We start from the raw sequence: 27,240 nt of genomic DNA, 5'->3' as shown, positions 1-27,240 counted from the left end.
ATGGAGATTGAGATGCTCGTATGTAGAGCAGCAGACTCGTATGGAGACCGGCGTGCTCGTATGTAAAGGAGCATGTGAGTGTTGCGGCTTACGTGCTCCTAAGTAAATGAGCTGCGCGTCTGGCGACTTATGTGCTCATAAGTAAAGGACCATGCGCGTATAGCGACTTACGTGCTCGTGTGTAGAGCAGCAGGCTTGCATGGAGACTGAGATGCTCGTTTGTAGAGTAGCAGACTCGTATGGAGACCGACGTGCTCGTATGTAAAAGGAGCATGCGCGTGTGACGGCTTACCCTGCTCATAAGTAAAGGAGCATGTGCGTATGGCGATTTACGTGCTCGTATGTGGAGCAGCATGCTCGCATGGAGACTGAGATGCTCGTATGTAAAGTAACTTTTTCGGCTTTCATCGTCTCGTTTTACCAATTTAATATATTGCCAGTCCTGAAGAAAATCTGACAAGGTAAATTGTAATAAATGGTTGGATATATGAAAAATATTGTACCATAACTTTTTTCTTAGGAGGTGTTTGTTCTATGCATCCATGCTTCACAATATGTGAAAACAACGTTGACCCTCTAAATGGTGTTGCACCATGCTAGTCATTCAATTTATTGCGGCTAAATAGATGTTAGTAGCATTGTAATAATATTGATAAGCAACGAATGTATACTATATAAACACGCCGCAAGTAACGTGTATTTGGCATGGTTTTCAAGAAGAGACATAAAAAAACCTGTTTGCAAGTGGTTTATATTTAACATAATTGTTAAATTGCTTTTAAGGATAGAACATGTGTCCTTCAAGAATGTCAAGTAATGACATCATGATGATAGGCATGACCCTAAAGTCAAAAACCATAAATTGTAGTATGGAATGAAGAAACACGGTGGGCTCTTAACCTTGTGGTCGTGGGTTCGAGCCCAACGGTGGGCGCCAATGAAGAAACACGGACTCGCCGCCGGAATGATTGGACCGCTTTCAGTAAGAGACACCGAGAATCACATCTTGTTTTTCCTCCGATATCCAGATCTGCAAAAAAGAAGAGATAAATGTGGGACTGTAGAGATTGCCGGTAGATAAAGAATCCTTTATTTCCGGCTACAAAGTGTACCTCTATTTCTGGCTACAAAGTGTGGCGGCTCCATGTCTTCTCCCCTAATAATGAGGTGAACACCTCTTTACATAGGAGAAATGGGCCTCCCCTAACCTCAATGGGTCAGGCCCAGTTAGGGATTATCTCTACAAGTCCCTAGCCTAAAGTAGTATAAACTACATTACGTTGGGCCTCGCGGTTGGGTTAGTAAGCAACAATAATAAATAATTAATATAAAAACGATAAATAACGGGAATGTCCGACCACTCGGGTCGGATCCAATACCATACCACATCAATTTTATATTAATAAAAAAAGATTTTGGGTTATATGTACGCCGCTTAATAAATGTAACAAAGTGAATGGTACAACTATAGTTGGTTTTTAATATCTAGTAAGTATGTAGTTTAAAGTGGTGACAATTTCTGATACGATACGAAGCATAACACAAATACGACACGGAAATCAGGTTTTGGGTTAATAATGAGTCGTGTTCGAGTCAGGGGTGGACCTATAGTTTTACAAGGGGTATCTTCCGTTGCCCTTTGATGCTCCGGTGCTGCTCCGACAGTAATGTAAATTTTACAAAAAAAAGTTGATGTTTTTTCGATTTCGTTATCCTTATGCAGATTTTCACTAGTTCAAGTTGATATTAAGTCGTGTTTGAGTTGATATGTTAACCCGTTTAATTGAATAAACAACAGATTGATCATTCTGAACTTTTGGAAATAATTTGTGTCCTTTTACCCAAAAAAAAATAATTTGTGTCGACTATATGGGCCTTTTACCCACCCAATGGTTGATATGTTTAATTGAACTTAAACAACAGATTGATCTGCTAATCCGGGTGGGCAAAAGTGGTATTTTGGGTTTCTTTTCCCGCTAGCTAACGCTCCTCCTTATCTTCTCCCTCCCTCCCTCCCTCCAGCGTAGCGTAGCGTAAGAAGAGATGATTTCTCAAACATCAAATTACCACCGTTTTCAACCGCATCCGCATATCAATCTCCACTGTTTGCGTCGCCAATTCCTCCTAAAATCTTCAGGTTTTGTTTAATCCTTAATTAGTTTTCTTACTTGGTTTCTGTTTTGCTTAACTGGATTGGATTAATTTTTGTTCAAGCAAATGTTGAAGAAGAGACAGAGACACTTGATTTGAATTTGAAGCACAAGGTGGAGAAGATTGGGATAAACTTTGATTCCTCTACTCCCGGACAATACACTCATCAAATTTGTCCGCTGGTTAGTACCAATATTCATATTCATAATCTATTTAAGTTTCAATTTTAAATTTAAATGTTTTGAAGAGAATTTAGGACCTGACATGCTACTTATTAATCTAAAAATTGTAGGTTTCATCAGATTATTTAGTTACAAACATTTCTGGGATAAAATCATGACATAGTAACCAATTTTAAGTAAGTCCCTCATTTTTTAACTATGAGACTACTCAAGTTTCCATATCTTTCATAATTGTTTAAATTGAATGACTACAGTTACGAAACTTGGTTATTATCTAGTGACTTTTTAGTAACCAAGTTATGGGTTTAACAATTTTAAAATTAACAACGATGGCACAAACAATGAAATTTGAGTTTTTTTTAGTAGAACAATGAAGAAACTTGGTCACTATTAGATTACATATTGGTTTTAAAGATTTGGATTTTTATGGGCTTAATTAAGCTGTGTTGAAACAGTGCAAAGGTGGGCAGTCCAAGGAGAGAAGTCTATCATTCCATGTAAACCAAAATGAGTAAGCCAGTCTCTCTCTCTCTCTTTTTACAACCTCCGTTCCAGATAAGGAAAGATAAAAAAGACCTCACTTTTGACTGTAGCTGTCAAACAACTTAGGGTGGAGGGAGTGGTCAATCATTTGTGAGTATTTAAGTTATTTTCTAGCCAATAATATCATATCAGGTCATGTCAAGTTTCCACTACACTCCAATTTTGCACTCAATCTCTGGCAATGGTCAAACACATGGAGAGTGGTAAAAATTTAAAAAAAAATGTGATTGGTTGAAAGGGGTTGGGGCCCACCATTTACCTCCTCTCTCTCTCCTCTCTATCTTCTCTTCCCGCATCGGTGACTACTCACCGCCTACGCCCCTCCCCACTCACTACTCCAACACCGGCACCACCTTCCCAGTGCGGCAACCCCACTCCCCGAGACTCCTCCCCGCTACCATGCCGTCCCCCGCCCCCTTACTTAAGTACTTCAAAAGTCATGAATGTTAGTTTTTTGGGGAAAATTTGTGTGCTTGATTAACGAAGATCAAACACGTTGATTCTGCGAATATCCGTGTAGTTCTTCCCCAACCCCCAAAATTCAACCCAAAGGGCACAGAATTTGAAGTGAAAATGAGTTAATTCAAAATTCAAGTCTAATCTTTCAAATTATTAGAGAAACATATAAATAGGAACAGAAATTCGAAATGGGCCTCAAAAAGACAATGGGCCAAACACAAGCCCAAAAACAAAATGCCCAAAACACTCCAAAAAACATAAAAACGTAAATAACTAATAGAAATAAGCGTTTTTTGGCCCAGACGATGACCCGTAGGCGGTTTACAGCAAGATGGAGCTCGTTCTCACGTTCGTTTCGCCTGGTCGCACGCCCAAAACGGACCCCCGTAGCCCAAGTTAGAACCATTTTAGTGAAGCCCCTTTTGTTACACGACCTTGGGCCTCCAAATACAAGATGGCCTGCTCCTCCACACTTGGGCCCGCATCACAAGTACTTCGAATAGAATTTAAAGTGTAAATATATAATTTAAAGTAAGATCATATTGAATTTTTTGTCGGATTGAAGAAAATTTGATTTTTTTTTTTTTTTTTGCATGTTTATTTACTGGCCCAAACTTCTTATAGAAGTTATTTTTTTTTTCCTATTTGTATCAGGAAAGTTGCAATATGGAGATGCTTTAATTTTGAATGTGGATGGGCTGGTCATGTATGTACACTTGATATATTATTTCTTCATTTTATCAAGTAAAAATTGCAGATAAAATTTTTTGTGAGGTATCTAATGCTCTTGCAGGTTTTAGCAGATGGAGTCAACAAAGTTAAGTTTTCTAAAAAGTTGGGTGAAAAGACTTTGCGGTTAGAGCCATTAGGTGATGAGGTACTTTCACTATACTTTATATATAGTCTTTGATTTCAGTAGATGGTTTTGTAGTAGTATAAGCTTTTTATTTATGTTTAATGCCAGTTTTTTCAACATCGCTTCTTTCTTTTCATTGAGAAAATAACTTCTTTGATTGTCATATGCTCTAATATTTTATTAGTATATGTATCTTAGTTCTTAAGCCCTGTGGCTAAAGCCCTCAAAAGTGACTTTAGGGGTTTGAAATAACATTAATGACAAGACAATCCGTTTATTTTGTATTACATGCTACAGCTGATTAATTACTTTGCTGAGCGAATGATTTCGGCAGAAATATTGCAGAAAAATGCTGTTATGCAAATGGTGGATGATAAGGTATAATATCCTTAATGCTTGTATCTGGATTTATATAAACTTTTAACTAAATTTCTTAACACTTGGTTGTTGATCTATGCCTATCTCTTATATTACTTATTTTTTAAATATCCTGTAAATCTGCTGCTACCTTTTCTTAATTTTAATAATAATGTGATGCCTTTTGTATGAACAGAATGTGATAGCTTTTACATATAGATGGAAAGGAGAGATTGTCAACTGTAAGTTTCGCAGCATAACAACCAGAAAGTTTTGGCAGGTTCGATTTCTTATACATGAAAATGCATGGACTTTTTGTAGCATACTAAACAAATAACACTTGTGCTATAAACTTCAGGCGAAACATGGAAAAAGGATATTATATGGACTTGATGGCATAAAGGAAGGAAATACCATTGTGATAGTAATAACCACCCTTAACCTAGTTGATTTCTTATTATGTAATTGTAATTGTATTTGTATTTGTATGTGATGACAGTAGTTAAATGGTGATAGTAGGTCGAAGGGGAAATTGATAAGCTGTCAATGGATGAGGCTGGAGTAGTGAATTGTGTTAGTGTTCCTGATGGTGCACCCCAACAAGTCTCTAAAAAACAGGTTCATAATCACCCTCCTCATGTATTTCTTTACGCTTAAGCATCATTGTGTTATATAACATATTTTCTATGTACATAATTTCCTAGGCTAGCTGAATGTTTTAATCACTTCACAGTCATTTTTTATTTTATCCTAATTCCTGAGAAGGGTAAAATGGTCATTTACCGTCGTTCACACGAAACAAACGACCATTTTTATGTACAGCTTACTCTTAACATATCGAACTACCCTTAATGAGAATAATTAAATAATAATATCGCAGGCACGTAGCCACTCAAGTGCCTAGTCAGTGACGAATCATTTGATATGTTCCCGTGATTAATCTAAGAGTAAATTACAAAAATCGTCCTTTATGGATGTCACTTATTGCAAACTGTGTCCTTTGTCTTTAATAATTATAGGAAACGTACTCGATGTTTGCAAACCCTTGCAAGTTACGTCCTTTAATCCTGACTCAGTTAATTTTTTGTGGTTAAATCTGACCAAATGGACACCACATGAGGGTATTTGTGGTCATTTTACTCTCATGTGGGGTCCATTTGGTCAGATTTAACCACAAAATACCCTCATGTGGGGTCTATTTGGTCAGATTTAACCACAAAAATTAACTGAGTTAGGGCTAAAGGACATAACTTGCAAGGGTTTGCAAACATTGAGTACATTTTCTATAATTATTGAAGATAAAGGACACAGTTTGCAATAAGTGACATACATAAAGGACGATTTTTGTAATTTACTCTTAATCTAAAGCCTCCTCAGTTATTTATCAAGGTGCTTGCTTATATATTGAATTGTTTGTATTATTAGGACACCAGATTTAAGTATCTATCGGACTGCAACGGATATCTTGATAAGGTATTTAGCCTTGTTTTGCTTTCAGTTTCGTTAATCATGCTGCAAGGATGGCGATTTATAGTTCTTTCTGTATATATTTGCTGTAGGCATCTAGAATTATATTGGCGACAGATGGTGATGGACCTGGTCAAGTCTTGGCTGAAGAACTTTCATGTCGCCTTGGGAAAGAAAGGTCTGTCAATTATTTTACCAATTTTAAGAAAAAAGAACACGAAGGTCTAGAGGTGGAGGAAGTTTTGACCCGTTTACTCGTAAGTAAATGGTTCTATTCGGGTTATCTTTGATCTCTAACAGGAAGTTTTGACCCGTTTACTCGTAAATGGTTTTATTCACCCAAAATGTATTTATAATTAGAAAAAAATCCTTGCTAAATCGCTATATAAAAAATCTTAGATTATTTTTGAATAATACATTTTTTATTTATCCATGACACACTTATGTTGAGTTTAATTCTATCTGTAATAAAATAAAACAATTAAAAAGGTTGTAACATTGAAAATACACTTTTTGCTTTCATTCGTTTGAGCCCACTTCCCGCTAGGGATAATTTGAAACCTAGTGATCCATCATCGGTCGGGTCGGGTATTTCAAATTTTATATGCATTCAAATCGTACAATTCTTTTGGCAGATGTTGGCTTGTAACATGGCCTAAGAAAGATGAGGGCACCCATTGCAAGGATGCAAATGAGGTAATGTGCCCGTTTTTCCAGTAATTCTTTTATGCTGGAAAATCGTATAATAATATTCTTTTTGGGATAGGTTCTTGTGCATTTAGGTCCGGAAGCATTGAGGCACGTTGTTGAAACTGCTGAGTTATATCAGGTAAAGAATTCGCCTTGAAAGATGAAGCAAAGGTGCATGATTTAGGTCCGGAAGCATTGAGGCATGTATGTTGTTGAAACTGCTGAGTTTCACCATTGCTATGCAACTTAAAATTCGATTATATATGAAAGATGAAGCAAAAGTGCATGTTGGATTAGTTTGATGCTATTTTCTTATGTAACGCAAATGATGTTTTAGTGTTGGCTCTCTGAAAAAACAAACAGTGTTTTTTGGATATGATTGGATGATATCAGCTTGTTTGCTAAATCATTAGAGCAGCCACCCAGAAGTTGTTGTAAATGGATTCACTTAAGAAAAGACCTTTGCTTGCAGTCGATCATCAAAATAACAAGCTTTTATACAAGCATGCAGCTTATAGGTTATTTAGAGTTTTATATAATCATCATTAATAAGTCAATTTCTAGGCATCAATGAGTACGCCACGAATTGATGATTGTGTTGAACTGAAATCAGGAGGTTTTCGCAATGGGAGCTTGCCCTTGAAATTGAAATCGATCCTTGCACCAACGGGACAATTCACTTACCAAGACTTTTTGATTGCCAGGCATGTTTAGGGGTTTAAAACCAATTAAACCGGAAAAAAAAAATGTGAAACCCGGTCACAAACAGTAAACAAAACGCAAAAGCAATCTTCGCCTAACCAAAAATTTTCCCAAACTATTATTATTGGATATCCCAAAGCATTTCTTATTTCAATCTTATCTTTTCTAGTTTTTCTTGAATATCTTTTTTAGATAACAATGGTATCAATACTTTGTTAGATGTTATATTAATATCTAAAGCTTGTTCCTCAATATTCAATCCATAATATAGATGATGATTTCTTGGTTTTATCCCCAACCTTTGTAAAATATTTATTTTAAATCCTGAATAATTTGATAATGAAAAATTTTCATTTTATATTTGTTTTAAATTTTTCTTATCTATTAAAATTTCCTGATTATATTCCCCTAGTTGCCCTTCTTGAAAATCTATTATAGAATTATTTATTTTACTAGTAGTAGCTATGTCAGACTTATTCATTTTCAGAGGATGTATATTCAGTTTCGGTTAAAATAAATATACTTTCATCAGAATCTATATTATGAAGATCGTTAATTTGTATAAACTCTCCTTCATCTATCATTTTTTTCAATATCTTCATCTATTTCAAATACTTTAAGATTTTTATTAAACTTTTTAGGACACTTATTTGCAAAATATCCTTCCTCTTGACAAATAAAACATCTACATTTTTTAGGATTTTGTTTTCTTTTATATGTAGGCTTAGGGGCTGCTTGGTAGCCTCTTAATGACCATTCAGATGCTACCTCTGAATGAATAAGAGGTAACCTCAAGTCTGAATGGTTAAAAGGTAACCTCTGAATGGTAAATCATCACATGTCACATTCTTCTGTCTTCTCATTGGTAAAATTGTTAATGGTTCTATTAAGAGGTAGTCTCTTAATGACCATTCAGCGGCTACCAAACAGCCCCTTAAATTGTTTTCTTTTATATGTAGGCTTAAAAGTCTGTTTATATCCTTTCCTTTTATAGTATTTGGTTTTACGCTTTTTAAAATATCTTTTTCTAAAATGGCTTCTTTTCTTATATTTTCTTTTTATCTTTCCATAGTAAAAAGAACTATCGCATCCTACCCTTAAATGCATTTTTGGGCTACTACAACATAAAGATATTGACAATACTTTACATGACATTGAGTTTGATAATTTAACTGTATGAAATTTATTATTACTATTACTATTACTACCACTACCACTATTAGTATTATTAGAGTTAATTATTGTTTTCGTCCTGTAGTTTGTCAAAAATCACTATTTGAGTCAATTAGTTTAAAAATTGCGATTTCAGTACTTGTGATTTCACTTTCGTAACCATTTCAGTCCACCTCGTAACCATTTCAGTCCATGTACTAACAGAACAAATGGATTGAAATGGTTACGAAGGTGAAAACAAATTGACTGAAATGGTTACGAAAGTGAAACCACAGAGAAAAAAATGCAAGAGGTTTGAATCGCATGAACCAAAATGGCAGTTTACTCATTTCACAAATACATGTAGTTTAAAGTTAAAACAAAACGTAAAATGAGAAAGCATGTTTTGATTTTATGGTATTAAACTTGCTACACTTCTCTAATGATACTATTAAAAAAATCCAAAGCCCCCTAATTTCTATAATAAACAAGAAACTAAATCTAATTTTTGAAAAGTTTCAACTTTTATGCATTCAAACACGCTTTGCGCGACTTTATACCAGCCAACTTGACTAATTTGTTTTCAACCCAGCCCGCTAGAGAGAAAATACAACCCGAATAAAAAAATGATAAACGGATCAAAACCGACCCAAATGCTAAATGTATCTTAATTAAAAGAGTACACCTTCAAAAATCCAATAGAAGAAAGCAATTGCAGTTTAAAAAAGTACACATCTCATATCAAAGCAAATTAAGCCTTAGCTTTTCCAGCCTGAATCCTTTGTTGTAACTTGAAAATCTGTAGAAAAAAAAAAAAACCAGACCAAAATGGTTGACCCTTAGTTTCATATCATATATGTCATAATGGTGTTTGCATAACTTAATAAAGAATGAAGATCAAACAAAATTGACTTAATTACTTTTAAATGGGTTTATTATGTCAAATTGAGAAATTGAAAAAATCCAAACGGGCCAAAAGCACACCAACCGAATCATCCTTTCATGAGATAATGTTGTTCACGATTTTTATCTTTTGTAACCATTTTTGAGACAGTTAACCATTAATAAAAAAGTTTCAGAAGCAATTACCCAACCTCTAGCGCCACACAAAACAGTGGTGGTGGTCGTCGTGTTTACCATCAATTTGGAATAGTACTTAGAGCTACAGATGAGCTCAAGCTCTTTCGAGTCTGACTTTTATCGAGCTCTTTCTTGAGCTCAAGCACAACAAACAAACAAACATACACATATCAAGCTTGGGCTTACTGTGCTTATCGTAATTTTATTTTATTTTTACTATTTGTGCCATGCTTGAGATGAGTTGGTTACTGAATATACGATTAAGTGTTCTCAAGCTATTTCAGCTGACTGAGCCAATCTAGAACCTTGCATGAGCTGAGCTCGAGCATCATCAAGGCTAGGTGCGCTACGCCAAGCCAAGCTCAAACTCACCGTATTGTAATATTATAACAAATTAATTAAACAAAAAAAAAAACGGAGAAAAAATAACTGACCGCCTCTTTCTTGCTATTTTGCTTTTCCTCCAAATCCTGGAGAGTCGAATCCAAACGTTTCCTGTTGTGAAAATTACACATGATTAAATTGAGAGGCAATTTCATATGTACCCCTAAAAACTTGCATTAGTATCAAATATACTTTCAATTTTATATTTACCCAATTTCTTTAGAAGAAATTTGTAAAATGAACATGGGTATTCATGTTGTCAAAAATATGAAAATGGGTATGTTTTGATTATCTGTAAATTGAAAATTTTTCAAGTATTTAGGAATCCAAAATAGCTTTTAGTTGTATCTATCTATCAATACAAATATTTAGAAAAAGCTCAACAATCCTTATTATCTTTGACGTTCGTTTTAACACAATCTAGTAACTTACAATTCAGCTGAAATATATTCAATTCTCTTCTTAACATTTGCATTGGCTTCTGCAAGATCCTGCTTTACGAGCACCGGTCCTATTAATTTGTAGACATTTGCATCCTCGTTCAACAGATCCAACTCCTTTACGACCACAAACAGAAGCAGAAATGATGTAATGACTATACTAATTATGAAGATTAGAAGAGGGATTAAATGATCAGCAGCAGCAGCAAGTGAAGGGTTAACTCCCAACTTTCTTCAGAAGTGTTGTGAAGGTATAAGAGATAATATGTTACAATATCTAGCTAGCAGTAGTGTAAATAGACAAAGTATGAAACCTTGATCCTAATGGGGGGCGGCTAAGTAGCTTACTTCTTCTAGGTCAAAACTGGCAAAGGAATGAAGAAATTATAAAAGGTTTACTTGATATGCACTAGTTGTAATTCAATATTTGAAACCCTAAATAAAAACCATAAACTTTTGAAAAGGGTCATCCATCCAGCAAGCAATTTCCTGTTTGATGACCAGAAATAGATGAATCTTCTAAACCTAAAGGATCATTTATGTGAGAGAGAGAGAGACCTTAAGAACGAGCTCGTTTTCACCAAGCTGGATGGTGTACTTCTTTCTCACTTGATGATTCTTCGATATGTCTGTAAACAAAATCATAATAATATTACAACAGAACAGAAATATGATTGATGAAAAAACAAAACATGATGATCACTTGCCCTTTTGGATTTTGCTCAGATCATTGGCTTTCGCCTCCAACTCTTTCTGTAATTCTCGTGACGACGAAGAAGAAGAAGAAGCCATTTCGTTTGGTTTGTTTGACGATCAGAGAGAGTTTGGGGGGAACAGAAGAAGAGGCTCAAATAGACAGACTGGAACTGGGCCTGGCCCATTAACACGCTTCCAGATCCGAAATTCAAACCGATCTGTCATCTGATCCATCAATTTATAAGGTTTAGGCTAAAGGGTGTGGAATCATCAATTGTCACGTAGAACTATTAATGGATTGCTACATCAAAGCGCATACGTGCACGAAAAGCGCGACTGCATGGGCGCACCGGCAATAAAACGGAAGCATCGGACACATGTATTACTTTCAGAACTGAAATATTACGATATATTTAGCTTCATTATAAAAAATATAAATAGCCGACCCCTCGGTTATTTTGGTTTTCGGTTCGATTTTTTGGATTATTTCGGTTACGTTACGGTTCGGTTAATTTGGTTTTATGCATTTTTCTTTGAACGGCTAACTGATTTCCACGTGTAAACCCACCCTTTTGGAGCTATGTCCAAAGGCCGACTACTCGACCACCGCTAGAAAGCGTAGCACATCCCTGATGCGCAGAATATGCATTTTTCTTTGAACGGCTAACTGATTTCCACGTGTAAACCCACCCTTTTGGAGCTATGTCCAAAGGCCGACTACTCGACCACCGCTAGAAAGCGTAGCACATCCCTGATGCGCAGAAACCCTGTGGAATAGGTAAAATTGCGCCCCCCTTGGACTCGAACCCTGATAAAACCCCGGGCCAAGCCTTTACCGAGACGGGAACAACCACTCCGCTTCAGTGCAAGACCAGGTTTTATGCAATTTGATAGGGTTTTAAAAACGAAAACTTGTAATGACGAGGATAAAACAAGGGAAACATTCCAAATCCAGAAAGCAAGTTAGTTCATCCCCTTTGACTTGTACCAAAGAAAACGTCGTCCATATCAAACAAACCCTAAGAACTACTCCGCTTAAGATTCCTTCTTCTTCTTCTATTCTATTGTATGTTTTCTTCTGTAATCACAGGTACGATCTGTTGTTGATTAGCACAGATTGACTTGCCTATTACGAAATGGTGGGTTCAATTTCAGTTGACCGATTCTGTGTTATGTTTTGGCTTGGTTTGGTTTGGTTTTGATGGTGAATTCAACAGGAGGAGTTTGGGAGGAGACAATTGATCAGCATGGATGTGGATGGAGCAGCCATTTCAGCTCCGGTTCTTCTTCGCGGCCGCTCCAAAGGTATGTAATTCCTTTTCATCTCATCCCATCTGATCCTTTCTTTCTTTCTTTCTTTGTTTTATTTATTAGGAGAGAGAAACAAATTTGTTTTTGATCATCCCTTCAACTTTTTTAACACTAGTTTATTTTCATTCAGTTAGCATCTTTTTATATATGTATCACTTACCTGAATTTAGACATATATATGTACAACATCCTACCGCATCACTTTCCTGAATTTAGACATAGATGCACCTCAAGACTGCACCTAAGCAAGGCCGGCCCTGAGAATTCGTGTACCCTGGAGCTTGAAAAAACGTGCCCTTACGCCTTAACGAAATTGGGTATTGGGCTCACTAAAGGTCAAAACCTAATGCCAATGGGCTATAACTAATATAAACCATAAGAATAGTTTTGTAAGTGGGCCTATGTTGGTATTTGTATGGGTATACCCTATTAAAAAATATATTTTACATATACATATCGGGTTTTTTCATAAAATAAAGTGCCCTTCGAAATATCCCCGCCCACCCTCAGGGCTGGCCATGTAAGTGAGCCACCCTTTTCAAAACCACTGCTAATTAATGGGATCATCAGTTTGGCTAATCTTGGCGTTATGTTTGGAATTTGACTTCAAAGTTCACTATATCACATGACTTGTGGTTTTGCAGCAGCTATACACCAGTTCACCCAACAAACTCTTCCTGCATGTAAACCTGTTCTAACACCAGCATGGGTGAGTGAGTGCAAACACACATTTTTACACTTGTTTGCTACATGTGGATGGATCAATAAATATTCTTCTTTTCAGGTCATTGGGACATTCTTTCTCATGGGTGTCATTTTCATCCCGGTTGGCTTAATTTCTCTTCATGCTTCACAGAGTGTAAACATCAATTCATGTTTTACTATTATTATTATATGCTAGTCAAAAGTCTGTTAAGTGGGCTGCTGGCTTACTTTACATTGCTGCAGGTTACTGAAATTGTGGATAGATACGATATCGATTGTGTACCAGACACGTTTAAGAACAACAAGGTAGCTTATATCAAGAATGCATCAACTCCAAAGAGTTGCCACCGCTATTTGAAGGTCATACATACTTAGATTATTAATGAACTGACTGTCATTTATGGGTCTCATCAAGCATATATGATATCCAATGTAGGTGGACAAGCCTATGAAAGCGCCAATTTACATCTATTATCAGCTCGACAACTTTTACCAAAACCACCGGCGGTTAGTGTTCTCCCTTAAGGCACCTTTTTATATGTATGTATGTATGTATGTTCAGTATTAATGTATTTTAATTCAAACATGCATTCAATGTAGGTATGTGAAAAGTAGAAGTGATGATCAACTCCTACATGGACTAGGATACAACAAAACGAGTTCATGCGAACCGCAGGCATTTGAAAATGGTCTCCCGATAGTCCCTTGTGGGTTAGTTGCATGGAGTTTATTTAACGACACATATTCCTTTTCACGTGGAACAAAAAAATTGAAAATTGAACGAAAAAATATTGCATGGAAGAGTGACCGTGATCACAAATTTGGCAAGCAAGTTTATCCTTTCAATTTTCAAAATGGCTCTTTCATTGGTGGTGGAAAGCTAGATACATCTCTCCCGGTGAGTTTATGCAATCAGTCGAATAACGCCTTGTCTTTACTTGATAATATAATTTGAATATATCTATCTGGGTATTGAACGAATCAGCTAAGTGATCAAGAGGATCTTATTGTGTGGATGCGGACGGCTGCTTTTCCAAGCTTTCGCAAATTGTACGGGAGAATTGAAGAGGATTTAGAAGAAGACGACATTATTGTAGTACACCTGATGAACAATTATAACACTTACAGTTTTGGTGGAACAAAATTGCTTGTACTTTCAACATCAAGTTGGTTGGGAGGAAAAAACAGTTTCCTTGGGGTGGCCTACATTTTTGTCGGCTCTTCGTCTATTCTCATCACCCTCATTTTCTTACTGCTTCATGTAAAAAATCCACGGTAATTATTAACTCTTTTGCTTCTGCTCATACTACTTACTATTTTACATCGAATGTTCCTATATTTTATTATTTATAATCTTTCTTAACAGACCGTATGGGGACACAACGTATCTATCAGGAGGCAACAGGAAGGACATTTCTAGTTAAGGGTTACCTGCATATTTAAAAGGTATTAGATCATGAAAAAAACGCACAATTCTGTTTTTCAGTGATTCGTTCTCTACAAAAAAATACTGGAGACAGTAAATCTTGGAAGTTATCTGGGATTAAATTTATTTATCAATTATTATTTATGATGTCTGTTTGCTCATATATGGGTTGGTGATAATGTGACATCATATTCCACAGATGACGCCAATGTTTAGATTGCTGATATCTCCACCTTGCTGTATGTAATTAATTACACAAAGTTGTTTCTGATAGGACTTTCTTTGTTTCTAGTGTAAAGAGATTTGCAGTGGTCATAGTTCTATTTTCTTTGAAGCTGATTTTGTTATTGGATGCGTTTTTAAGGACTCAAGGACGTTCTACGAGTTTTAACCGTTCATGTTGTAAATTGTGGTTTGTTATGTGTTAGGTGGCATTTTTCGCCCGTTTACTTAAGAATGGCTCGAGTTGGGTTTTACTTTGATCTCAAGTGAGTTGGAATTAGGGATGAGTTGGGACCGAAAATGTTCGTTACGGTATCAGTACTACTGGTATTCAAGGGTAAAATTCAGCAAAATACCGGTACCAAAAACGTCAAAATGTGGGTACCGATTCGATACCGAAAAAAATTCGGTATCGATACCATGTATCATATGCTCATCCCTAGTTGGAATGGTTGAAATTTGTCGAAAGTCTATTTTTGACGAGCTCTATTTTTTAAACCATTTTACACAAGGCTGCATAGTATCATTGCAATGGTAATTTTCCATAATTAACATATCAGTTATTTTTAGAAATCAAACAAGTGTTTATTTGTCTCAGCCGGAACATATTTTGACGCAATATTGGACAAGGTCCATTTGCCTTGCCACCTATAGCAGGATTTGCAAAGATTGGACCTCTCTGAGAACATGGTCCATGATAGGAACTCGTGGAGACGTAGGATTAAGGTTAAGGATTTCTAGGAGAGGTACAATTGTGTTCCTAGGTGTAGTGTATGGTCGTATATATGTAACTATGTGTATAGGATGTTTTGTACAATTGTGTTTTTAGGTGTAGTGTATGGTCGTAGATATGTAACTAGGTGTATAGGCCGTTTTGTATTGTCACACTTGTTCTGTTTTACCATGCACTCTTTCACAACTCATGCTACATTGGTAATTTCATACACACACACACCTCATGTTCTATTTATTTCTTTCCTGGCTGCTTTGGAGCCGAGGGTTTCTCTGGAAGCAGCCTCTCTATCTCTAGGGGTAGAGGTAAGATGTGTCTACATCCCACCCTCCCCAGACCCTACAAATAGCTTTGCCATTTGTGGGATTTTACTGGGTATGATTGATTGATTGATTGATGTAAAAACTTGTTGGAGGTAGCATGAGCCTATGATGTTTTCAATTTACTATGGATAGTTTTGGGCCTAACACAAGGTTGTGCAAGTGATGATGGGTGGAAGGTAGAATTTTTCATGAATAAAGTAGTCTACCTTTATTCACAACTTCTAATGAATCCAAAACGTATGGTTGGTATTTAATGGAGGAGATGAAACATTATATGTTTTTTATTTCAAAATTTCCCCCGTTTTAGAGAGAAAAAGATGATCAAATTTTGTTACAGTCATAAAATTACCATTGATTTAAATCAACATTTATAAATTATTAACATTAGAGTAAAATGCACGGATAGTCCCTGTGGTTTTGCAAATTAACACCTATAGTCCCAAACTTTTGGAAATTACACCGGTGCTCCCTGTGATTTGACAGTTTGTTACTCGGATAGTCCTTAGAGTGGATGTCCGTTAGTTTTCTCCGTTAAATGGATGTAAAATGACAAAATTACCCTTCATCTTCCCCACTCCATAACAAAAAAACAACATCACCTAAAGCATATGAAAACGCGTTTTTTTATTTATCTTATCTAAAGCATTGCGGTTACAAAAGAAATGGAGTCGAACCAGAGTTGGTTTGTTTAGTGACGGTTTCCCCTAACCAGTACACCATCCTTACCTTTGTATCAAGACTTAGCGACGTCGAAACCTACAATAACTCGAATTTATATTGTCGAATGAAAACCTATTATATTTGACTCGATTCGTTTCTGAACACATATTACGTCAAAACGTAGACCAACTAAAGACGTACGCAAAAAAAAATGAAAACTTTTTTATATTTGACCAGATTTGTTTCAGAAAAAATTTTGTCGAGACGTGAATTTATGTAGTTTGCATTCAAACATGAATTTATACCAACACGTACATTAAAATGTCAAAACGTAGACCAATTTAAACATCCATAAAAATAAGCATGAGAACGCATTATATCTGACACGGTTCATTTTCGAAACTTTTTTTTACGTATAAACATGAATTTATACCGATATTTACCATGTGATAAAATAACTTTTAGACTTTAACCACATGATGCAACATTGCAACTGACACGGCTGATGCTTGCTTGATGCAGTTTGATGTGGTTCCCTATAACGCAGTTAACCAATATTTGGAAAAATGCAGTTTTCCAAATCTAATTAAATATTTTTGGACTACTGAACAAAGAGATGATTTAATTCAACCAGAGTATCTTATAATATTTTTGTGTTTGAAAGTTAAAAAAGAAAGGGAGGGAGGGGGATGAAAAATATAATGTAATTTTGTGTTGGTAAAAGAAATTAAAGATTTTAGGAGGGAAAGCTAAAAAGTCTTGTTGTTTCCTCCATTATAATAAAACGAATAGGAAATTTTAAAAAAATCTATTCAAACAGCAAAACGGCTGATCCAACTTGCTGTGCGGTTTCTCATTTCTTGATGACGAAACCCAGAAGAAGAAGGAATAAAAAAAATCATGGGGGTTTGTAGTTTACTTACTAATAATGGCGGATTCTACAAGGAAGGAAGATGCCAACGTCTCATCTTCTTGTCTTGTCTTCTTCTTTTATTTCTTTCACTATGCGGTTTCAACCACAAATTGGATACTCTGTTTCTCCCCATGGGTTCTCCATCGCTTCAAGACCAACAGGTAACCTTTCCTTTCCTTTCCTTTCTTCTATACTCATCCCACTTATGTGCTTTTCTTTTTCTTGTTGATGCTGCTCATCAATCATGGGAATTCCTAATTTATTATCACTATTTCTTCTACCTATAAAGTTGCTTCTTTACAAAGTTAAGGTTATGTGAAGTTTCGGCGAAGCTTGAGATTTCTGACCGGACCTAAAAATTTCTATAAAATCGCGGGGTCAAAAACGTATATACCCAAAAATTTCTATACGAAAACTACATACTCTCCACTACTGAGCGAAAAGTTCGGGGGTCGGCCGCCCCCTCCCACCCTACTTAAGCTGTGCCCATGTTCCTACCTGTGATTGATGGAATCTCTTGATTTCATGGAATTTTGTATACTAAAATAGCCTTTTGAAACTGGCTCAAAAATACTCGTTCAAAATCAGCTCATAAATGGTCGAGGGGAGCTGGCGTTTGGCTACCTCAAGTTTATTAGGAAAAAAACTCTCAACCGCCTTTTATGTGTTTGTTATACATCTATCAATATACATATTTTGAAAAAAAAAAGTACTATCCAACACGAGCTAGCTCGAGCTGAAGCTGGCTCGTGAAGCAGCCCTTTCTAATAAAATGCAATCATTAACATGCTAGAAATGTATAAAAAATATCCAAATTGGACCCCCAAACAATGGTATTTGGGACCATGTTTGCCGCCCTTGGTGATCTTTTCTTAGAGTGTTCATGACTTCATGTGTTAGTGTGGCTACTTTGCCATTTTAGAGGTTGCAAAATGAGCGAGAACCAGGCTGACTAATTGGTCGAAACATGTAATCTTTTATTGTAAGGCTTGGTCGAGAATGGGTTGGCCCTTAACATCTTTCCCCAAAAATGATTTAGGAAGTTGTTTGCATTAAATTTACAAAATTTGGGAGACTTCAACCTGTTAGATATAAAGCATAACCAAACTGACTGACACTCTAATTAATTAGTAAATGAGTTAAAATGGTCATCTCTGTGCGCATATATTAATTGATCAAGTTAATCTTAAGCAGGGAAAATACATCCGAGCTCGCGAGAATCCTTTTTTTGAAGGATTAAAAAGAGGGAACGCCTCTATGAACAACAGGAAATCTCTATTTGACTTTATGGGAAGGACTGGTAAGCAGACAGTTACCCGTTCGTCATCAGCTATTGTTCATAAGGAGTATACAAGTGGTATTTCAGAAACTGTTTCAAACAGTTCAGCTAAAGGTTCACCACAATTAGACATTAGAAAAGAGCCTTTTCGACTATCTTTATCTGAAAGTGCTGATGTAAGTTCTCCTCAGAAAGCAGATGATATTCAAAGTAATCACGATGTAGAAAAATCGTCTAAAAGTTTCAATAAGAGGAAACAAGTTTCACTTCCTCCATGTGCAGCATCTTTCTATTATGGTAGTTCACCACAGATAGATGCTGTTGAGTCTTGTCAAAGCATTCAGAAGCTAAATAGGTATCTAAAAGCTAGTAAGGCTTCTGTTAACACGGGTGTTCCGGGACAGTTTTTGCGTGTTGTCCTTGGACCCATCTCAGGTAATGCACTGTATTTACATTATTAGTATGGATCAAAAAGGGTCAGGTCAGGTCAGGTTGACCCCTTAGTATTATTATAAATAAATTAAATTGTTGCATTATATGCAGATGGCGGATCTTTTATTTCACATATCATGTATTCCTTCTACTTGCACCAAACAGACGAGACCTTTCAGTTTTGTACTGTGCCTGTTATCAACCTCAAGAGGACAGACATCAACTCTCATGGTGAGCTGGAATGGCTACTTAGTTCTTGTAACATTGATCGGTCGTCACTTCTGTTCATCGATGAGGTAATGTTTATTACTTTAGTTAATTAAGAATCTTTGTGAATATTACAGTTGTTCTCATAATTCTTGATATTGGGGGTCTTTTGTTTTAATTAAATGAGCAGGTTGATCTTTCATATTATGATCTATTTGGAAGTCTTAAAATTGTTTTACTGAATGCTGATAAGCTTCAAGAGAAATACGAGGTAAAACTTCATTTCCATTATCATTCATTCATTCATAGAGTTCGCAATTTCGACACATTCACTTGTAAATGGTTCAATTTGGGCCCTGTTTGTACCTCAAATGGATTTTTTGAGGGCTGAGTAGCCGAAAGGGAAACATGTCATGGGTTGAAGGTTGTGCACACTAGTACAACCCCATAAATCGTTTATTTAAATATTTTTATATTATTGCAGGACCACTATGTTAATGATAATAAGCCATAACTATGTCACATTTAGAGGATGTTTGGGTTAGCTTATTTTGGAGCAACTTAAAACTTTTTTTTTTTTTGAACGGCTAGATCACCTGGTTAGGCCTTTGGCCTTTGATCACCCAGGTCACGAGTAGGAATCCCGCGGTTGGCATATTATTGCCAGTTTGAACCCGAGACCTCCTGGGCAAGAACCCCACATAAGTGGGTAAACCTTCCCACCTCCTCCAAATCAATTGGTCTGCGGATCATTGGCAACTTATAACTTATTGACTTATAAAAGTTAATAGGTTGTTTTTATAGCGTTTGGGTTAACTTACTTAAGTTGTTTTTGTGTGTTGAGAAGTTAGTATTTGTAACTTATAACTTATGTAAGTTAATAAGTTGTTTTTGAGAAGGAATCCCAAACACCCCCTTATTGTTAATTAAAAAAAATTAGATGGGCGATAAAATGTTTGCAAGTCAACACAACATAGGTTTGTACTAAACTATGAACAGTTTCAACCCATAGTTATTGATAGCGCAGATAGCGTGTGCTATCGCGCGCTTCGTAGCGAAGCGCCAAGGTCTCACAATCTGTATTTAGCGACTGAATAGCATGATTGTAGCGGATTCCGGCTGGAAACCTGCAATTTCTGCCGGAAACTTGCTGGAAAATAGGAGAAAGAAGAGCGGCTGCGTTTTCTTGCGTTTTAGTCTAAAAAATAACTTTATGGATTTTAACATTTAACCATCTTTCATTAGTTTACACTTAGTCCCTAAAACTTGTAAAAAATTACATAAAAGTGTAAAATTAGTTTATGTATTTTTAACATTTAACCTCCCTATTTTCACTTAGCTTACATTTGGTCCTTAAACTTCTAAATTTATACATAAAAAGGTATAAAATTAACATTATATATATAATTTTTTTATAGATAGCTATTTTTTGTTTCTTAAATTTTTAACTACCTTATCGCTAAACACGAAATAGCGGGTGCTATTTCATCGCTATCGATACCCTTTTATCCAACCCACCCCCTCTATGAATTATGAAATCGTAGATTGAAGCGATGCCTACTTGTGTCTTCTTGTAACAGGCACTGAAGGATTCTGTAATAGAAGTATTCAATATCCAAAAGGTTTGATTCTACTTGATCATTCGTATGTTTTTGAAGTTCTTTAATGACTTTTTGATTTGTTATATAGGGTGGTTTTGCTTATCCTTCAGATGATACTAATGTTGACAAACAGGTGACCATATTCCATGTAAACTAGAGGTGGTAAAATGGCAGGGGTGGGTAATGAGTAACTTTTAAGTATGGGCCAAAGGGTCAGGTTGGTCGGGCCGACCCGTAAATGCTTTTTGTCTTTTCATGAACTTCTTAAACAATAAATGCATGAAAATGTACTATTACAATGATATTCTAAACTTTAAATAAAACAATTTAGGAGATTTTATGCATTGTGTTACGCTCATGGCGACTTTTAAGCCGTTTGTCACCTCTAACATGGGTGATGCATGATTAAAATAGCCGGTGAATAAACACAACACATGTTATTATTAAAATTCAAGTTCTAAATGGTGTCTTTAAAAAAATTCATAAATTCAAGTATTTGCAACAAACGTACCCGGTAAATCCCACAAATAGCAAGACTATTGGTAGGGTCTGGGGGGGGGGGGGGGGGGGGGTTGTAGTTTTCACCGTACCTCTATCCCCTATCCCTAGGGATAAAGAGACAAAAAGCTTAGTATTTGATGTAATTTAAATCTTAAACAATATGATATTTGGCAATTCAGGACTGCTCATGTTGTGCCTTTATTGCTGAGAAGTTTGCTTCAGTATCACCCGGGATATTGGCAGGGAAGGGTTTCTCTCGCCTTCTGGTATGCAATCTATAATTAGGAGCATGTTTTCAAAGTGTCTTTAGGAGTGTTTGGATGCATGTTCTCTGAGGGTCTATTGCAACTTCAAGAGTTATAATCAGAAGCAGATAATCTGTAGATTAAAGATTTGGATAATGGGATAACTTGATCATAGGATAGGTTTAAGTATGATTACTTGGTCTAAGTATATGTTCCATGTTCATTTCACCTACAGTAATTATACAAGTTGGTCAATGACTCAATGTAATGCAATTGTATATGCTAATTAACAATTCTATATAATTAAGGCTTGCTAATCAAAACCGTAAGATATCTCGCGAGCAAACATCAAATCAATGAAGTTTCAGAGAACAACACCAAATATATTTAATATTCAGATGATCTAACATACAGGAATGAACAATGACTTAAGTTCTGCTCAAGAAGTATTTAATTTATGTATTTGTTGTTGCAGCTAGCAGGTATCCTCTTGGATACTGAAAATTTGACTAGTCCCCGGTGTACTTCTGTAGATAGATACATGTCAACATTATTACTTAACGGGGCTGGCCGATTTGGATGCAGTGGGCTTTACCAGATTCGTAAGCTTATTATATTAACATTATTATAAGTTTCTTTTTTTCCATTTACGTTTATTTTTGTTTTTTTTTTTTTTTTTACAATAGTGAGGACTGCTTCTAATGCTATTGTCTCATATTTTCAGTGAGATCTAAAATGCACGATGTATCCCAGTTTAGTGTTGGACAAATCTTGCAAAAAGACTTCAGAAAGTGGTCAACAGCTGGTGGGAATATATTCTTATCTTTTTTTTTTTTAAATATTTTTTTCTAAACTTCTTCAAGTTAATTACACAAATAGTCATTGTTGTTTAGCAAAAGTAACACTTTTGGGTAGTGGTGCACAAATCGGGTTTTTTAAAAACCGGTTCCGGGTATGGAATCGGGTTCGGGTAGAATCGGGTTTTACAAAATCGGGTTTTTTTTAAAAACCGGGTCGGGTCCGGGTTTTCTACCAAAAATGTATACCCTATATACCCGGGTTTGGGTAGGGTTCGGGTCGGGTTTTATAAAACCCGGGTATTATAATACCCTATTTCCGGGTTCGGGTATGCATCGGGTTGGGAAAAAACCCGCACCGGATATTAATGCTTCTTTAGGGTGTAAGGGGTGCTCACCTAAGAGGTGAGTCCCCTCTCTTACGCCAAACCAATCCTCGTGTGCCACGTCAACTCCCCTCTTAAACTCCCCTAACACCCTAAATTGATGGCGGCACTTAGGGATGGGATTGGTACAGTACCCGTACCTATACCCGTACCAGTACCGAAAATACCGGTACCAAATTTGAACAAAACTAGGTACCAAATACCGTACCAAATATAAAGGTACGGTACGGGTACGGGTACGGGTATTTTCGGTACAGTACCCGCTTGGTACCATTTTGTTTTTATTTACTTTTTGAGCATTTGTACGAGTACTAAATAGGTAAAATTGACATGAGTACCAATATAGTACGAGTACCAAATAGGTAAAATTGGTATGAGTACCAATACGATACGGGTACCATATAGGTAAAATCAATACAAGTACACTATAAATATCATAATATGAAATAAAACATAATATAAAAAAACTTTTAAAGGTATACATAGAATTCGGTACCAGTACCCGTTTTTACCTGTACCCGTACCCGTACCAATACCGAAAGTACCGAATACCAAAATCAATAAAACTGGGTACCGATACATGTACCAAATACCTAAAATCGGTACGGGTACGGGTACGGTACGAGTACGGGTACGGGTATTTGGGAAAAAAAGCCCATCCCTAGCGGCACTCCCCTCTTAGGTAACTTGGTTTTTTATTAAAAAAAAAAAGGAAAGAAAACTTCTCATTGGTCCACTCATCCTCTCTCCTCCCTCTCTCCTCCCCCTCTCTTCGGTGAATCCCCACCCATTTCACTCCCCTAAACCATGGTTGCAAAAGTCGCTAGGCGCTCCCTAGTCGGATTCGGGAGTACTCGGGATGTACTCGGCTTAGGCGGAGATTACTCGGGGTGTAATTTGCCTGGGAGAGGAGTACTCGTGCCTCGGCAGCCTACCTTGTAGCGAGTACTCGGGGAGTACTCGGAGCCTAGGCGGGACTTTTACAACCATGCCCTAAACCACTCACCTAAGGGATGGCGGCGGTGTTCCCCTTAGGTGAATGGGGTCACCGAATGGACTCCATGCTTACACCACGTGCACCCTTATATGTTTTAGTGGATGTTGCCTATTTTTTTAACATGATTTGAACATATTTTTTTTAACATGATTCCCCGCAAGGCAGGTAGGTTATTTTAACATGATTTGAACGTACTTATTTTTTTTTTGTAGTTGCTTATCGATCAAATGTAGACGGTAGACCCACTAAAAACATTAATAAAAATAAGCACAATAACGTATTATATTTGGCACGATCCATTTAAAAAGAGCGTCAAAACGTAAACAAACTTGAATTTATGCCGAAACATACATAAAAATAAGCACGTAAACTCGAGGGTAGCCATATAACCGGGTATAAAAAAACCCAGTTCGGGTATTTATAAAACCCGGTGCCGGGTATTTATAAAAACCGGTTCCGGGTATTTATAAAAACCGGGTTTCGGGTATAAACCAGGTATAAAAAACCCGGTTCCGGGTTCGGGTTTTAGATCAAATATGAATACCTGGTCCCTACCCTATGGGTAGGGTCGGGTTCGGGTTCAGGTTCGGGTATAGAAAACCCGGTTTTTATAATACCCAGTTCTGGGTTTTTTTCCCGGGTTCGAGTCCGGATTCGGGTTTTTTGTGCACCACTACTTTTGGGGTCTAATTTTGAAAAGTTGCATGTTTGAGATATGTATTTGTCACATGTTTGGGTCATAACACTAAGACTAACTTTTATTAAAAAATCTATGAAGTTTGTGTAAAGTGACTATTTTACCCTTTTGACAAAGCACGGGGCTGTTTATGTAAGTTACTAAAAAATTAACAAAAATACCCACTTGTAGAAACATATTCTTATCGTTTTTTTTTTACTTTGTGAATAATATTCTTTTCTTTAATGTAGCTTTTTTTCCAAAACCACGCAAAAAAAAAAAAAAATGAATCTTGAAATTAATGTTATAGCAGGGTTGCTTCCGGTACAAACCATATTTATCCCTATCATATGACACCTTTCACCGACGTTTCAATTTTTTAGGGGAACAACATACAAAATCTGAATAACCATCGTTTCAACGACCATCGACATCCATCAACGTTTCACGATCATCGACATCCATCAACAAAATTTGAAAGTCTGAACAACCTACCTAGGGTTAAGCCCTAAGGAGTTAAGGGTTCACATAATTGCATTCTTGTTTCATAATCACTAGTCAGGTATGGAATTACGAATTGGAATGTAACATTTTTATCTTTGATGCCATATTGCCATTACTTGATAAATAATGGTTTCTTCTAAATGTTTGATTGTGTGTTTTGAATGTTTGAAAGCTTGAAATTTGAAAATAAAAACGTTTGATGTTTAGATTTAGAATTAGATGTTTAAACTTTAAGTATGGTTGTGTACTGATTTTGATTAAAACTTTGATGTTTAGATTACAGGGAGGGGATCCAATTTTTTTGTCTCAAACAAGACCCAAAAGTTTTTTATCATTCTCGGGGACGGCTATTTTAGTTTGGCACTGCTATTGGTAGAGGCCTGTGTAGTTTTAATGAAACTAGTGTTTTTCAATGAGGCGCGTTGCGCGAAAGGCATTGATGTTTTCGACCGACATCATCCTGCAACTCTTCTTTTAACTGTTTCACTTCTTGCAAAGACTGAACGTAGACCCTAACTCTTGTTTCACCACTTAATCACTATAAAAATTACAGGATTCATGTTTGGGGCATGGGTTGACACGTGGACTTCGAGCCTCCCCGCTGGTGAGTGACGTGTTGGGTCGGTTATTAAAAAAAATCCTAAAGCGTTAGGTAGATTTCGAACAGGGCGAGCTTGTCAAACGGCTTCCGCTCCTTGCCCCGGAACTCGATGTTGGCCACCACCACCCGGTTTTCGTGACTTATATCACCACCCGGGCTGCTATCGTAGTAGGCTTTAAAACCGTAGAGATTCGGTCGTAGCTCGCGCCACTTGTGTTGGCACGAGTTTAAATTGTGCCGGTCGTTCCCCACGTTGTGCCGGTAGCTAGCGAAAGCTTCTGGCCAGCAACGGGTCTCACCGGGTTAGCGGCCCTTCATCGCGTTGTGCCGGTATCAAGTGTGGGTAGCGGGTTTAGGTAGGCGGAGTGAAGGGTTGGGGTAGCGATGTGGATAGGCGGTGGGATTGGGGGGTTTTATAGTGACTTGCAAAACGGTTATTTTTTAAAATTTAAACCTAGCCGCTAAGGCCTAGCCAACCCAGCCAATGAGAGCCGGCCACGGAGGATCGCTAGGCATGCCCAACGCCCGGGCTGAAACTCCCGCTCAAGGGGCCACACCGAAACCCAAACCCACCCGGGGTGGTGACTTGGGCATTTGTACCCAAACCACGCCCCAACCCTCACTCCATACCTCATAGTCTAATAAATAAATATAAGGTATTGGTCAATATAAAAAAAAAAATCACATAATAAATAAAGAGTTTAAATTGTGCCGGTCGTTCCCCACGTTGTGCCGGTAGCTAGCGAAAGCTTCTGGCCAGCAACGGGTCTCACCGGGTTAGCGGCCCTTCATCGCGTTGTGCCGGTATCAAGTGTGGGTAGCGGGTTCAGGTAGGCGGAGTGAAGGGTTGGGGTAGCGATGTGGATAGGCGGTGGGATTGGGGGGTTTTATAGTGACTTGCAAAACGGTTATTTTTTAAAATTTAAACCTAGCCGCTAAGGCCTAGCCAACCCAGCCAATGAGAGCCGGCCACGGAGGACCGCTAGGCATGCCCAACGCCCGGGCTGAAACTCCCGCTCAAGGGGCCACACCGAAACCCAAACCCACCCGGGGTGGTGACTTGGGCATTTGTACCCAAACCACGCCCCAACCCTCACTCCATTTTGAATTCTTGGCTATTCATATTATTCATAATTAATATGAATATATCAATATTAAAGAATAGAATATAGAATTTCAAATAACTGTTAAATATTATAGAACATAACCATTAATCTAGCGATATAGACTTTTCATTTTTTTATCACGATTAAATATTCTAAAAAAAAAAAAAGAATCGATCGTTCAAGTATTTGAAATTTCAGGGGAAAATCAGTGGAAGAGAGACAGATTTTTAGGGTATGTATCCAACTATATTGAATTGCGGATACAGAAATGAAAAAATCGTTTTTGATTGCATCGAATATGAGCCTCCTATAGAAGATAGACAAGAAATCAAAGACAAAGAGGAGAAAACACTTTTTCGAGACAGGAATCGGCATCTATCTAAGGAATTCAAAGGTTCCGGTATAAATGAAAGAAAAAGGGGAAAATTTAATATTTGAAATTTATTATTTTTTGAT

The 27,240-nt window shown here is 36.9% G+C and overlaps 4 protein-coding genes across 13 annotated transcripts; 3 read left to right on the top strand and 1 right to left on the bottom strand.

Annotated features, from left to right (window-relative positions):
* The first annotated feature begins 1,939 nt into the window (after nucleotides 1–1,939).
* On the top strand, nucleotides 1,940–7,081 carry LOC110876258 (primase homolog protein). Of its 4 annotated transcripts, none has more exons than XR_004861506.1 (13): nucleotides 1,940–2,137; nucleotides 2,215–2,333; nucleotides 2,789–2,844; nucleotides 3,990–4,041; nucleotides 4,139–4,212; nucleotides 4,489–4,569; nucleotides 4,745–4,828; nucleotides 4,907–4,972; nucleotides 5,065–5,166; nucleotides 5,974–6,021; nucleotides 6,108–6,193; nucleotides 6,651–6,711; nucleotides 6,782–7,081. XR_004861506.1 is itself a non-coding variant. In XM_022124438.2 (13 exons), the coding sequence occupies exons 1-13, from the start codon at nucleotides 2,044–2,046 to the stop codon at nucleotides 6,860–6,862; spliced, it is 1,011 nt and encodes a 336-aa protein (XP_021980130.1). In that variant the 5' UTR covers nucleotides 1,940–2,043; the 3' UTR covers nucleotides 6,863–7,081. The 4 variants fall into 4 exon arrangements, 3 of the variants coding, with proteins under 3 accessions (XP_021980130.1, XP_021980139.1, XP_021980135.1); XM_022124438.2 differs by having other exon boundaries at nucleotides 4,129–4,212; nucleotides 5,068–5,166; XM_022124447.2 differs by having other exon boundaries at nucleotides 4,129–4,212; nucleotides 5,068–5,166; nucleotides 6,108–6,272.
* A 2,097-nt stretch (nucleotides 7,082–9,178) lies between these two features.
* LOC110876250 (prefoldin subunit 6) lies at nucleotides 9,179–11,311 on the bottom strand. Its single transcript, XM_022124431.2, has 5 exons — nucleotides 11,171–11,311; nucleotides 11,022–11,092; nucleotides 10,456–10,580; nucleotides 10,074–10,134; nucleotides 9,179–9,358 (listed from the first exon to the last, which is right to left on the bottom strand). Exons 1-5 carry the CDS (start codon nucleotides 11,253–11,255, stop codon nucleotides 9,311–9,313), a joined length of 390 nt encoding a protein of 129 aa, XP_021980123.1. The 5' UTR covers nucleotides 11,256–11,311; the 3' UTR covers nucleotides 9,179–9,310.
* A 775-nt stretch (nucleotides 11,312–12,086) lies between these two features.
* LOC110876222 (putative ALA-interacting subunit 2) lies at nucleotides 12,087–15,028 on the top strand. 7 transcript variants are annotated; one of them, XM_022124409.2, is made up of 10 exons: nucleotides 12,093–12,298; nucleotides 12,377–12,464; nucleotides 13,115–13,179; nucleotides 13,255–13,329; nucleotides 13,419–13,535; nucleotides 13,612–13,682; nucleotides 13,776–14,073; nucleotides 14,161–14,450; nucleotides 14,542–14,621; nucleotides 14,894–15,028. In XM_022124409.2, exons 1-9 carry the CDS (start codon nucleotides 12,296–12,298, stop codon nucleotides 14,597–14,599), a joined length of 1,065 nt encoding a protein of 354 aa, XP_021980101.1. In that variant the 5' UTR covers nucleotides 12,093–12,295; the 3' UTR covers nucleotides 14,600–14,621; nucleotides 14,894–15,028. The 7 variants fall into 7 exon arrangements, with proteins under 7 accessions (XP_021980110.1, XP_021980101.1, XP_035830622.1 ...); XM_035974729.1 differs by having other exon boundaries at nucleotides 13,118–13,179; nucleotides 14,801–14,999; XM_022124405.2 differs by having other exon boundaries at nucleotides 14,801–14,999.
* Nucleotides 15,029–17,356: 2,328 nt separating this feature from the next.
* On the top strand, nucleotides 17,357–25,283 carry LOC118479856 (exopolyphosphatase PRUNE1-like). Its single transcript, XM_035974662.1, has 10 exons — nucleotides 17,357–17,613; nucleotides 18,647–19,166; nucleotides 19,275–19,459; nucleotides 19,561–19,641; nucleotides 20,951–20,992; nucleotides 21,060–21,104; nucleotides 21,652–21,738; nucleotides 22,193–22,319; nucleotides 22,442–22,522; nucleotides 24,957–25,283. Exons 1-10 carry the CDS (start codon nucleotides 17,440–17,442, stop codon nucleotides 24,980–24,982), a joined length of 1,368 nt encoding a protein of 455 aa, XP_035830555.1. The 5' UTR covers nucleotides 17,357–17,439; the 3' UTR covers nucleotides 24,983–25,283.
* Nucleotides 25,284–27,240: the final 1,957 nt, after the last annotated feature.

Source organism: Helianthus annuus, chromosome 1 (assembly GCF_002127325.2).
Source record: "Helianthus annuus cultivar XRQ/B chromosome 1, HanXRQr2.0-SUNRISE, whole genome shotgun sequence".
Taxonomy (NCBI): domain Eukaryota; kingdom Viridiplantae; phylum Streptophyta; class Magnoliopsida; order Asterales; family Asteraceae; genus Helianthus; species Helianthus annuus.
The sequence above is the reverse complement of the archived record's forward strand: the minus strand, read 5'-3'. Positions and strand labels throughout refer to the sequence as shown.

Coding starts and splice junctions, on each gene's coding strand:
- LOC110876258 (XM_022124438.2), top strand. CDS start 2,044: ATGATTTCTCAAACATCAAATTACCACCGTTTTCAACCGCATCCGCAT. Junction 2,138..2,214: donor ATTCCTCCTAAAATCTTCAG/GTTTTGTTTAAT, acceptor TTTTTGTTCAAG/CAAATGTTGAAGAAGAGACA. Junction 2,845..3,989: donor TTCCATGTAAACCAAAATGA/GTAAGCCAGTCT, acceptor TATTTGTATCAG/GAAAGTTGCAATATGGAGAT.
- LOC110876250 (XM_022124431.2), bottom strand. CDS start 11,255: ATGGCTTCTTCTTCTTCTTCGTCGTCACGAGAATTACAGAAAGAGTTG. Junction 11,093..11,170: donor TCTGAGCAAAATCCAAAAGG/GCAAGTGATCAT, acceptor TTTTGTTTACAG/ACATATCGAAGAATCATCAA. Junction 10,135..10,455: donor GAATATATTTCAGCTGAATT/GTAAGTTACTAG, acceptor TTTTCACAACAG/GAAACGTTTGGATTCGACTC.
- LOC110876222 (XM_022124409.2), top strand. Junction 13,180..13,254: donor CTGTTCTAACACCAGCATGG/GTGAGTGAGTGC, acceptor TCTTCTTTTCAG/GTCATTGGGACATTCTTTCT. Junction 13,330..13,418: donor CTCTTCATGCTTCACAGAGT/GTAAACATCAAT, acceptor ACATTGCTGCAG/GTTACTGAAATTGTGGATAG.
- LOC118479856 (XM_035974662.1), top strand. CDS start 17,440: ATGGGGGTTTGTAGTTTACTTACTAATAATGGCGGATTCTACAAGGAA. Junction 19,460..19,560: donor CACTTCTGTTCATCGATGAG/GTAATGTTTATT, acceptor TTAAATGAGCAG/GTTGATCTTTCATATTATGA. Junction 20,993..21,059: donor AAGTATTCAATATCCAAAAG/GTTTGATTCTAC, acceptor TTTGTTATATAG/GGTGGTTTTGCTTATCCTTC.